The sequence below is a fragment of the Oncorhynchus clarkii genome, chromosome 12 (genome assembly GCF_045791955.1).
Source record: "Oncorhynchus clarkii lewisi isolate Uvic-CL-2024 chromosome 12, UVic_Ocla_1.0, whole genome shotgun sequence".
In the NCBI taxonomy this organism is placed as follows: Eukaryota; Metazoa; Chordata; class Actinopteri; order Salmoniformes; family Salmonidae; genus Oncorhynchus; species Oncorhynchus clarkii.
The window spans coordinates 16,198,298-16,210,658 of NC_092158.1; the positions used below are offsets into that span (position 1 = coordinate 16,198,298).

General features: G+C 41.7%; 1 protein-coding gene across 1 annotated transcript in view; it reads left to right on the forward strand.

Annotated features, from left to right (window-relative positions):
* LOC139422777 (band 4.1-like protein 4) overlaps positions 1–11,587 on the forward strand; it is a 92,023-nt gene extending 80,436 nt beyond the window's left edge. The window contains exons 17-24 of the mRNA XM_071174114.1: positions 1,333–1,389; positions 1,789–1,866; positions 4,555–4,674; positions 4,913–4,960; positions 6,789–6,860; positions 10,573–10,683; positions 11,091–11,169; positions 11,414–11,587. Of these exons, the coding sequence (XP_071030215.1) occupies positions 1,333–1,389; positions 1,789–1,866; positions 4,555–4,674; positions 4,913–4,960; positions 6,789–6,860; positions 10,573–10,683; positions 11,091–11,169; positions 11,414–11,527 (679 nt within the window). The 3' untranslated portion in view covers positions 11,528–11,587. The remainder of the gene's footprint in view (positions 1–1,332; positions 1,390–1,788; positions 1,867–4,554; positions 4,675–4,912; positions 4,961–6,788; positions 6,861–10,572; positions 10,684–11,090; positions 11,170–11,413) is intronic.
* The last annotated feature ends 774 nt before the right edge of the window (positions 11,588–12,361 follow it).

Here is a 12,361-nt window from a genome sequence, read left to right on the forward strand (position 1 = left end):
GAAGATTAGATAAGGGGACAGGACTCGGGTAGTGGCAGAAGAGAAGAAGAGGAGACAGGACTCAGGAAGTGGCAGAAGAGGAGAGGAGGGGACAGGACTCGGGTAGTGGCAGAAGAGGAGAGGAGGGGACAGGACTCAGGTAGTGGCAGAAGAGGAGAGGAGGGACAGGACTCAGGTAGTGGCAGAAGAGGAGAGGAGGGGACAGGACTCAGGTAGTGGCAGAAGAGGAGAGGAGGGGACAGGACTCAAGTAGTGGCAGAAGAGGAGAGGAGGGGACAGGACTCAAGTAATGGAAGAAGAGGAGAGGAGGGGACAGGACTCAAGTAGTGGCAGAAGAGGAGAGGAGGGGACAGGACTCAAGTAGTGGCAGAAGAGGAGAGGAGGGACAGGACTCAAGTAGTGGCAGAAGAGGAGAGGAGGGACAGGACTCAAGTAGTGGCAGAAGAGGAGAGGAGGGACAGTACTCAAGTAGTGGCAGAAGAGGAGAGGAGGGGACAGGACTCAAGTAGTGACAGAAGAGGAGAGGAGGGGACAGGACTCAAGTAGTGGCAGAAGAGGAGAGGAGGGGACAGGACTCAAGTAGTGGCAGAAGAGGAGAGGACTGGACTCAGGAGGCGGCAGAAAAGAGGAGGACAGGAGAATACATCTATGTTGCTCTTTCAGTAATTTCCCCTTTGAAAAGTACATATATGGGATAATGTTGCCCTCTAGTGGTGTAATGTGGAACTAACTGTAGAGCCTGTACTGTTCTTGCTCCACTATTAGCATTACGCACAATATTGTGGGTATGTGTATACCAAAACATGTTTACCTTATAACAGCTGATAATTGTTCCTATACAAGCAGTTAATTACCAAATAAATAAATAAATGTGTCTATACTGTACTGAAGCTACTGCAAAGGTCACATAGTAGTGTGTTTGTATGAAGTAGACCATTCTAGTAATCAAATACCAGATTTGTACTTCATGTTATTTTAATATGAATGAGTGATAAAGGTTAGTCTGGGCTGTGTCTGTTGTGGGGCAGAGATGCAGAATTTCTGGGTAGAAACCCTGAATCAGATTACCCCTGGGGTTTGTGGCCAATGAAGCACTCTCTTTGAATAGATACCAATTATCATAAATCATAGTGGGACAGATGCTCTCACTTTTAAGTCAGAGTCATTCATGTTTAGGTTGATGATTAAAACATGTCAAACTCATCAACACTCTCTGTTTAATAGTAGTTGTAACATGACAGTGACATTCCTCTGATGTCTAATAGTAACAACATGACAGTGACTCTCTGATAATAACATGACAGTAATAACTTCTGTGATATGATCCCTCAGGAAAGGCCAGGCCAGTGATCCAACAGATCCCCCGAACCAGAACGATCAGCAAAGGAGGTACAGTTAGCTTACAGTACTGCATGCTAAATTCTTTAATTCTGAACCTCTGTCCTCTCTGCAACTAAAGGGTGACATCTTTACATCCCTACGTTCCACACAGACTTAGACAAGTCAGATAAACCCAGTGACTTGCCAAGATTGTCATTGATGTGCTGTGTTGTAATGTGGCAGCACCACAAATCCACCGTTGGAGCTCTACAGGGATGACGATCTAGTCAGTGTGTGGTTCTGTTTTTCAGCAGTTACATTAGCCAAGTTCTGGAGTCATTTCTCTAAAAGTAAAAGTTAACATTTGTCCTCTCTCTCTGACAGGTCATACACAAACAACATTCCATCTCATTTATTTGACCCTCGTCAACTTTTAACCTCGTTTTATTCACCGCTGCCCACCCGCAGGTCACGCTCCCGTGGCAACACCAGTAGTGGCAGCGAGTCCGAGACCTCCAACCGAGAGCATCGTAAAAAGAGGAACCGGTGAGTGATGCCACTCTGCTTTCCCTACAAAGAGACATATCTGTACATATAGCCATTAAATATACAGAATAAAGATATATAGTAAACCGCTACTACTACCTCCTATTTTGTACATAGTAGTACCACTAAAAGTACATAGTAATATTTCTCAAAGGTGACAGCCATTCCATAGTAAACTACAACTCTATCATATGGGGGTATAGCTCCCAAGACTACTATTTCCTTAAGCCAGTGTCTGTAAGGGAAGTATGTATTGAAGAAATACAGCATATCAGCAGGCTGCTATTGTCCTCTGAATGATACTATATGTTGAGACCCACAATGGTTCCCTAGCTGTGTCATACGATACACGATACACTATAGACAGCCTCAAGTGTCTGAATATCTCATGATGGAGCTAAAGTAATTAGGAAGGAAACGAAAGAGTATATTTCATGGAAATTGTGTTGCTATCTGTTGTGACAGTAAAAATAGTGATGTACTGTATGTACAATATCGTTTTTTCAAGTTTCTAGTTTTAGTATGACATGCACATGTACAGTGAAATGCCTTTCTTGACAGCTCTAAACACTGCAGTAATCAATAACAATTTAATACTAAAAATAACATAAGGTAGAAAAAAACTAAATAAATAAAAATAAGAAGAACACGAGAAAGTAAGTAAGCATATATATATATACACTATATACACTGAGTATACCAAACATTAGGAACCCTTTTTGTCCATGCCCTGATGACTCAATTCATCAGGGCATGGACTGTACAAGGTGTTGAAAGTGTTCCACGAGGATGCTGGACCATGTGGACTCCAAGGCTTCCCACAGTTGTGTCAAGTTGGCTGGATGTCCTTTGTGTGGTGGACCATTCTTGATACACATGGGAAACTGTTAAGTGTGAAAAACCCAGCAGCGTTGCAGTTCTTGATATAAACCAGTGCGCCTGGCACATATTACCATACCGCGTTCTACCATACCGCGTTCAAAGGAACTTAAATGTTTTGTCTTGCCCATTTACCGTCAGTGGCACACATACACAATCCATGTCTCTCTTGTTTCAAGGCTTAAAAAGCCTTCTTTAAGTCTCCTCCCATTCATCTACACTGATTGAAGTGGATTTAACAGGTGACATCAATAAGGGATCATAGCTTTCACCTGTATTCACCTGGTCAGTCTATGTCATGGAAAAAGCAGGTGTCTTAATGTTTTGTATACTCAGTGTATCGGGGCAGTCAGTTCTAGTACCATATGTACAATGTGCAGGGATACATACTGGAGTCATAGATGTAGATATGTATAGGGGTAAGGTGACTAGGCATCAGGATATATGATAAACAGAGTAGTAGCAGTGTACAGTAAATGATGATTGTGTCTGAGTGGGTGTGCAGAGTCAGTATAATTGTATGTGGATATTATGTGTGTGTGAGCAAATTATGTAGTGACAGTTTGTGTGTGTGTTGGAGTGACAGTTTGCGTGTGTGTGTATGGGCCTGTGAGTGTGCATAGAGACAATAATCTGCATAGAGACAATAATCAGATAATCTGTGTAGCCATTTAGTTAGCTATTTATCAGTTTTATGGCTTGGGGAAAGAAGCTGTTCAGGAGACTGTTGCTGTCAGACTTGATGCACCGACACCACTTGCCGTGCAGAAGAGGAGAGAATAGTCTTAGCGATTTTTTAGGCCTTATTTTCATACCACCTGACATAGAGGTCCTGCATGGCAGGGAGCTCGGCCCCAGTGATGTACTTGTGCTACTGTCATACCAAGCAGTGATGCAGCCAGTCAAGATGCTCCTAATGGTACAGCTGTAGAACTTTTTGAGAAGTGTTTCATCGTCACTGGTGATCAGGCCTAAAAGTGTTGTCGTCAGCAAACTTGGTGATGGTGTTGGAGTCGTACGTGGCCACGCAGTTGTGGGTGAACAGGGATTACAGGAAGGGACTAAGCACGCACCCCTGTGGGGCCCCCGTGTTGAGGGTCAACGTGGCGGAGGGGATGTTGCCGACCATCATCACCTGGGGTCAGGAAGTCCAGGATCCAGTTGCAGAGGGAGGTGTTCAGTCCAAACGTCCTAAACTTAGTGATGAGCTTGGAAGGCAACATGCTGTTGAACGCTGATCTGCAATCAATTAAAAGCATTCTCACATAGGTGTTTCTCTTATCTAGCAGTGTGGAGTGCAATTGAAATTGTGTCGTCTAGGGATCTGCTGGGGCGGTATGTAAATTGGAGTGGGTGTAGGGTGTCTGAGATGGTGGAGTTGATGTGTGCCATAACCAGCCTCTAAAAGCACTTCATGATTACAGAATTGAATGCTACAGGGTGGTAGTCATTGTGGCATGAAGCCTTAGAGTTATTGGGGACAGGAATGTTGGTGGTCATGTTAAAACGTGTGGATTACAGATTGGGACAAGGAGAGGTTGAACATGACTGTGAATATGCCTGCCAGCTGTTCTGCGCATGTTCTGAGAACGCAAGGTCCTTTGAATGTGGATGCATCATGTGTCAGTTAGTTGCAACCATACTGTCATCTCTGTACATGTCTGTGTAGATGTAACATGGTTGGATTGTATGTTCCAGCCTTCCAGGTCTTTTATGTACAAGTAATATGTTTATGCTGTATATTTATAATATACTGGCATATAATACTCCTATATGATATTACAATACTAAAATAATATTGTATTCCAGGTCTCGTCAGGAGAATGAGATGGTGGACTCTGGTCCTCAGTGGGAAGCTGTGCTCTGTCGTCAAAAAGAGAGGTCTCAGAACGACCCAAACCATCGCCGCTCACGACACCGTTCTCGATCGTAAGACAACCAGACACAAGTCGCACACCCCCCCCCCCTTCCCGCTCCTCCCTGCGCTAAAGACCCCCACCTCTGACCTGACCTGGAACAATGCCTTAATTGTCAATTTCATCTCCTCAATTTACAGATACACAGAGGGAAGAATTTCCATTCATTACAATAACTCTCCTTATCAGATGGTCCGTCTTATAAATAACCCTTGAACTATTAACCCCTGTAATTCTGTGATGTGTTCCAGGCGGAGTCCAGATGTGCAGGCTAAAGAGCAGCTGTGGAAGCACATCCAGTAAGTAATGACTCCATTAATGAGGTTCAACAGTGCTCTTTTAGAAATAAGCAGGTACCACTTCATTTGGGTAAGGTAACTAGGCATTAGGATATATGATAAACAGAGTAGCAGCAGCATACAGGTATATGATAATTGAATGTGAGTGGGTGTGTGGGTGTGTAGTCAGTATAAATGTACACGGCGTTCAGAAAGTTCTTTAGACCCCTTGACTTTTTCATTATTTTGTTACATTACAGCCTTATTCTAAAATGGTTTCAATTACATGTTTTCCTCATCAATCTACAAGTTTGCACGCCCAATTTTTCAGTTTTTGATTTGTTAAAAAAGTTTGAAATATCCAATAAATGTCGTTCCACTTCATGATTGTGTCCCACTTGTTGTTGATTCTTCACAAAAAAATACAGTTTTATATCTTTATGTTTGAAGCCTGAAATGTGGCAAAAGGTCGCAAAATTCAAGGGGGCCGAATACTTTCGCAAGGCACTGTACTTATGTAAATGTGATATTTCATTTTTTTCTAAAATTTCTAAATACCTGTTTTTGCTTTGTCATTATGAGGTATTGTGTGTAGATTGATGAGGGAAAAAACACATTTTTAATACATTTTAGAATAAGGCTGTAACCTAACGAAATGTGTGGAAGGTCAAGTCGTCAAAATACTTTCAGAATTAACTGTTATATTGTGTGTGTGTGAGCAAATCATGGAGTTTGTGTGTGTGTTGGCGTGTCAGTGTGCGTGAGTGTGAGTGTGTATGGCCCTGTGAGTGTATGTGTGTGTTGGCGTGTCAGTGTGCGTGAGTGTGTATGGCCCTGTGAGTGTGTGTGTGTGTTGGCGTGTCAGTGTGCGTGAGTGTGTATGGCCCTGTGAGTGTGTGTGTGTGTGTGTGTTGGCGTGTCAGTGTGCATGAGTGTGTATGGCCCTGTGAGTGTGCATAGAGACAATAATCCGCATAGAGACAATAATCAGATAATCCGTATAGTCATTTAGTTAGCTATTTATCAGTCTTATGGTTTGGAGATAGAAGCTGTTCAGGAGCCTGTTGGTGTCAGACTTGATGCACTGGTACTGGCTGACGTGCGGAAGAGGAGAGAGTAGTCTATGGCTTGGGTGATTTTTTTTCTTCCCGGGCCTTCCTTTCAAACCGCCTGATATAGAGGTCCTGGGTGGCAGGGAGCTCGGCCCCAGTGATGTACTGGGCTGTCCTCACCAAGATGCTCTAACTGGTATAGCTGTGGAACTTTTTGAGGATTTGAGGGCACATGCCAAACCTTTTCAACCTCCTGAGGGGGAAGAGGCGCTGTCGGGCCTTCTTCAGGACTGTGCATGTGTCTGTGGACCATTTTAAATCCTTAGTGTTGTGGACACCGAGGAACTTGAAGTTCTCAACCTGCTCCATGGTTGGACTGTTCCAGACTTCCAGGTATTTTATGTAGATGTAATATGGTTAATCCTAACCTTAAACTTAACCCTTAACCTAGCCCTAACCATTACCCTAACTAAACCTTATTCTAAACTTTACCCTAACCCTAGCAAGCAGTTGCTTATCAACAGATAGGTAGTTGATAGTGTGACCTACAGATGGACTATCCAAATAAAGTATGACCAATAGGCCTTTTTTCCTGTGTTATGAAAAGTTAAACGTGTAGCACTATAATGACTTGACTAACCATGACTAATAGTTGATAACTATTCATAAAGAGAATATACTATTGAACAGTATGCACTAACACAGCCTTCAGATGTTTTTGAAAAAGTGCGCACAGCCTTTTCTCCAGTGAATGGTAACATGAATGGTAACATACCCTGGTGGTTGTGTTCCTACAGGAAGGAGCTGGTGGACCCTGCTCCTGATCTAACAGAGGATCAGCTGAAGGAGATCCCCTACAAGAAAGTGGAGTGAGTGACTGCTACTCCCTTCCTCATTAGATTAGATAGTCTGTACATTTTTTAAGATGAAAACTTGTCGATATGATAATCAGACAGGTCAATATGATAATCAGACAGGTCAATATGATAATCTGACAGTTAAGATAATATCATAATCAGACAGGTCTATATGATAATCAGACAGATCTATATGATAATTAGACTGGTCTATATGATAATCAGACAGATCTATATGATAATTAGACTGGTCTATATGATAATCAGACTGGTCTATATGATAATCAGACAGGTATATTATAATCAGACAGTATGATAATATGATAATCAGACAGGTATATATGATAATCAGACAGGTATATTATAATCAGACAGTATGCTAATATGATAATCAGACAGGTATATATAACAAGTCAATATGATAATCAGACAGTATGATAATATGATAATCAGACAGGTATATGATAATCAGACGGGTATATTATAATCAGACAGTATGATAATATGATAATCAGACAGGTATATATAACAATTCAATATGATAATCAGACTGGTCTATATGATAATCAGACTGGTCTATATGATAATCAGACTGGTCTATATGATAATCAGACAGGTATATTATAATCAGACAGTATGATAATATGATAATCAAACAGGTATATATTATAATCAGACAGTATGATAATATGATAATCAGACAGGTATATATATATAACAAGTCAATATGATAATCAGACAGTATGATAATATGATAATCAGACAGGTATATATGATAATCAGACAGTATGATAATATGATAATCAGACAGGTATATATAACAAGTCAATATGATAATCAGACGGTTATGATAGTATGCATTTTTACCCCTTTTTCGCCGCAATTCTGGGATATCCAATTGGTAGTTACAGTCTTGTGCCATTGCTGCAACTCCCGCACGGACTCAGGATAGGCGAAGGTTGAGAGCCATGCATCCTCCGAAACATGACCCCACAAAGCCGCACTGCTTGCATAACCCGGAAGCCAACCGCACCAATGTGTCGAAGGAAACACCGTACAGCTGGCGACCAAAGTCAGTGTGCATGCGCCGGCCCGCCACAAAGAGTTGCTAGAACGCGATGGGACAAGGACATCCCGGCCGACCAAACCCTTCCCTAACCCGGACAACGCTGGGCCAATTGTGCACTGCCTCATGGGTCTCCCGGTCGGCTGCAACACAGCCTGGGATTGAACCGCAGGCCCCATAATCAGACAGATATGATAATATGATAATCAGACAGGTATATATGATTATCAGACAGGTCTATATGATAATCAGACAGGTCTATATGATAATCAGACAGGTCAATATGCTAATCAGACAGGTCTATATGCTACTCAGACAGGTCTATATGCTAATTAGACAGGTCTATATGATAATCACACTGGTCAATATGATAATATGACAGTTATGATAATATGATAATCAGACAGGACTATATGACAATCAGACAGGTCAATATGATAGTCAGACAGTTACGATATGATAATCAAACAGGACTATATAATAATCAGACAGATATATATATATATATATATATATATATAAAATGGTAATCAGACAGGTCAATATGGTAATCAGACAGGTCTATATGACAATCAGACAATGATTATATGATAATAAGACAATAAGACAGGTATGATAATGTGATAATCAGATACAGTTGAAGTCGGAAGTTTCCATACACCTTAGCCAAATACATTTAAACTCAGTTTTTCACAATTGCTGACATTTAATCCTAGTAAAAAGTCCCTGTCTTAGGTCATTTAGGATCACCACTTTATTTTAAGAATGTGAAATGTCACAATAATAGTAGAGAGAATTATTTATTTCAGCTTTTATTTCTTTCATCACATTCCCAGTGGGTCAGAAGTTTACATACACTCAATTAGTATTTGGTAGCATTGCCTTTAAATTGTTTAACTTGGGTCAAACTTTTCGGGTAGCCTTCCACAAGCTTCCCACAATAAGTTGAGTGAATTTTGGCCCATTCCTCCTGACAGAGCTGGTGTAACTGAGTCAGGTTTGTAGGCGTCCTTACTCGCATGTGCTTTTTCAGTTCTGCACACAGATTTTCCATAGGATTGAGGTAAGGGCTTTGATGGTCACTCCAATACCTTGACTTTGTTGTCCTAAAGCCATTTTGCCACAACTTTGGAAGTATGCTTGGTGTCATTGGTCAAACATGACATTTGGAAGACCCATATGCTACCAAGCTTTAACTTCCTGACTGATGTCTTGAGATGTTGCTTCAATATATCCACATAATTTTCCATCCTCATGAAAACCACCCCCACAACATGATGCTGCCACCCCTGTGCTTCACGGTTGGGATGGTGTTCTTCAGCTTGCAAGCCTCCCCCTTTTTTCTCCAAACATGACAATGGTCATTAGGGCCAAACAGTTGTATTTTTGTTTCATCAGAGCAGAGGACATTTCTCCAAAAAGTATGATCTTTGTCCCCATGTGCAGTTGCAAACCATAGTCTGGCTTTTTTATGGTGGTTTTGGAGCAGTGGCTTCTTCCTTGCTGAGCGGCCTTTCGGGTTATGTCAATATAGGACTAGTTTTACTGTGGATATAGATACTTTTGTATCTGTTTCCTCCAGCATCTTCACAAGGTCCTTTGCTGTTGTTCTGGGATTGATTTGCACTTTTCGCACCAAAGTACGTTCATCTCTAAGAGACAGAACGCGTCTCCTTCCTGAGCGATATGACGGCTGCGTGGTCCCATGGTGTTTATACTTTGGTATTATTGATTGTACAGATGAACTAGGTACCTTCAGGCGTTTGGAAATTGCTCCCAAGGATGAAGCAGACTTGTGGAGGTCTACAAATGTTTTTCTTAAGTCTTGGCTGATTTCTTTAGATTTTCCCATGATGTCAAGCAAAGAGGCACTGAGTTTGAAGGTAGGCCTTGAAATACATTCACAGGTACACCTCCAATTGACTCAAATTATGTAAATTAGCCTATCAGAAGCATCTAAAGCCATGACATAATTTTCTGGAATTTTCCAAGCTGTTTAAAGGCACAGTCAACTTAGTGTATGTAAACTTCTGACCCACTGGAATTGTGATACAGTGAATTATAAGTGAAGTAATCTGTCTGTAAACAATTGTTGGAAAAATTACTTGTGTCATGCACAAAGTAGATGTCCTAAAGGACTTGCCAAAACTATAGTTTGTTAACAAGAAATTTGTGGAGTGGTTGAAAAAAGAGGTTTTATGTGTATGTAAACTACTGACTTCAACTGTTGGTATGATTATATGATAACCAGGCAGGTATGATAATATGATAATCAGACAGGTATGATATTATGACAATCAGACAGGTCAATATGATAATCGTACAGGTCTATATGATAATCAGACAGGTCTATAATGAATGGAGCATGCTCAGTCAGCACATAGGGTCTGTTGATCTGGACTTGGATAAGAAGATAACCGATTCCCCACCAGACTGAAGTGTTTCCCTCACATCTTTAATGATTGAGTCTGGCCTTTTCATACTGCTCCCTGTAGAGATACATTATGCTCTATTTAATTCTATCTCACCGCCTCTGAGATAGAAGCTGATGAATTCAGTATGGCGTGGGCTGATATCCCACTGGGCTAAATGAGAGGTAAGCCTACTCTCCTACACATGAGATAAAGTGAAGGATTCTATGTTCATCATTCTTTCCAGAACCCAAGGAGACCCAATCAAAATCCGGCACTCTCATTCCCCCCGGAGTTTCCATCAGTACCGACGCTCCCAGTGTTCCGAAGGGGAGAGGTCCGTGCTCTCTGAGGTCAAGTGAGTCTAAACTGGTTTCAGGCCAGATTTTATGGTTTTTCACTCTTCAAGAGTCTCACACGAAATGTCACATTTAAATGGAATACAATCTGAGGCGTGTTGTAGATGTGTAAAGGCAGTGATCCTGACGTTCGCAGAGATCACATTCACGGTAAACTCAGCAAATGTCTGCCCAATCGCATATTACCTTTAAATGCCAAGGGCGCTGCAACGTCTGTCAAATTCAATCCCGGCTCTAGTCTAGTTATTGTACGGTTGCTTGATGCTGATGGTTCGTTCCTGTATTGTTCAGCACCTTGAGACATGATAATGGAAGCGACTGTGTGCTTCATAAATAGTATAGTATGATTAAAGTGTAACCCTGCGTTTGTCTTCCAACATCTAACACATCTCTACCCTCTCCCCAGCACCCGGACAGACCTGGTTCCCCCCTTACCTGTGACACGCACAGCAGACATCCCAGGTTCCAGCTCCACCCCCTCTCAGGTCAGTCACAAACCTTTTTCCTTCCGCTTATTGGTCAATGCCACACGTACAAGCTGTGACAAAGGCTGTGAGGCAGAAATGTTCACGATTAATAAAAGTGATACTTTGCGAGCGCCTAGTAGGGTGATTATTTCATTTGAATGGCAGTGCTACACGTATTAAATACAATACCAGCTTTTATTACCACAAACTCTGGTGAATTAATCTCCCTGCATTGATATTCAAACAATGTATTGTTCTCCAGAAGAAGCAAGGCTCTAAAGACACGCTGCTGTCAGAGATCATAGAGCATGACGTGAGGAGCAACGCCAAGGTGGTGAAGACGGTCCATACTCCCCGAACCAAGGTCGAGACGTGACCTGACAGAAACGCAACCACCACCGCAGAAACAATGCCACAATCTCTCACCAACAGAAAACATGTAAAGAAAAGCCTGATTTCTGGAAAGAAAGAAACATGAACTTGTGAAGTACAACAGCGATGGCTGTGTAGAGTACACTGGTTGTGCTCTACACCAGTAACCAACCCCACCTTGGAGTACTGCTCTGTGTATGTACAGTATGTGTTAGATAATGCATGGAAACCCCTTTAAGAGGACAGAAAGGACACTTTTCAAAGTGTTTGTGCCAGTGTACTCTGCTCTGTCTTTTGACCACACCGACACCAATAATCCTGTACAGTGTCTTCATTTTAGAGAGCATTTAAGCTTTAAGGCACTTTTGAGTAAGCCTGGTCCCAGATATATTTGTTCTGTATAACCAACTCCACAACGACCATAGGCTATACAGCACACACAGATCTGGGCCCACAGTACTCCTGAGTGGGCGAGATATACTTTACAATTGTACTCAATTGTTGTAATCCGGATGAGACCGGATTGTGTATCGATCACTGCACAGTGAGGTCTTAGATCAATCATGTTTTACTATGCCTCCAAATTGATTTGACTTGCGTTATTATTATACAATATGCAGTATTAAAACATAGTGTTTCACTCATACATGTTGAGCTCCCATGAGGACACAAAGTTTGCATCTGAAATGGCACCCTGCATCGTGCACTACTTTTAAACAGACCCTTATGGACCCTGGTCAAAAGTATTACACTGGGGATAGAGTGTCATTTGTGACGCAGACTGGGTTATTATGTTACTGTATTGTCAGGTGTGTTTACTGTAAGAACTTCTGTACTG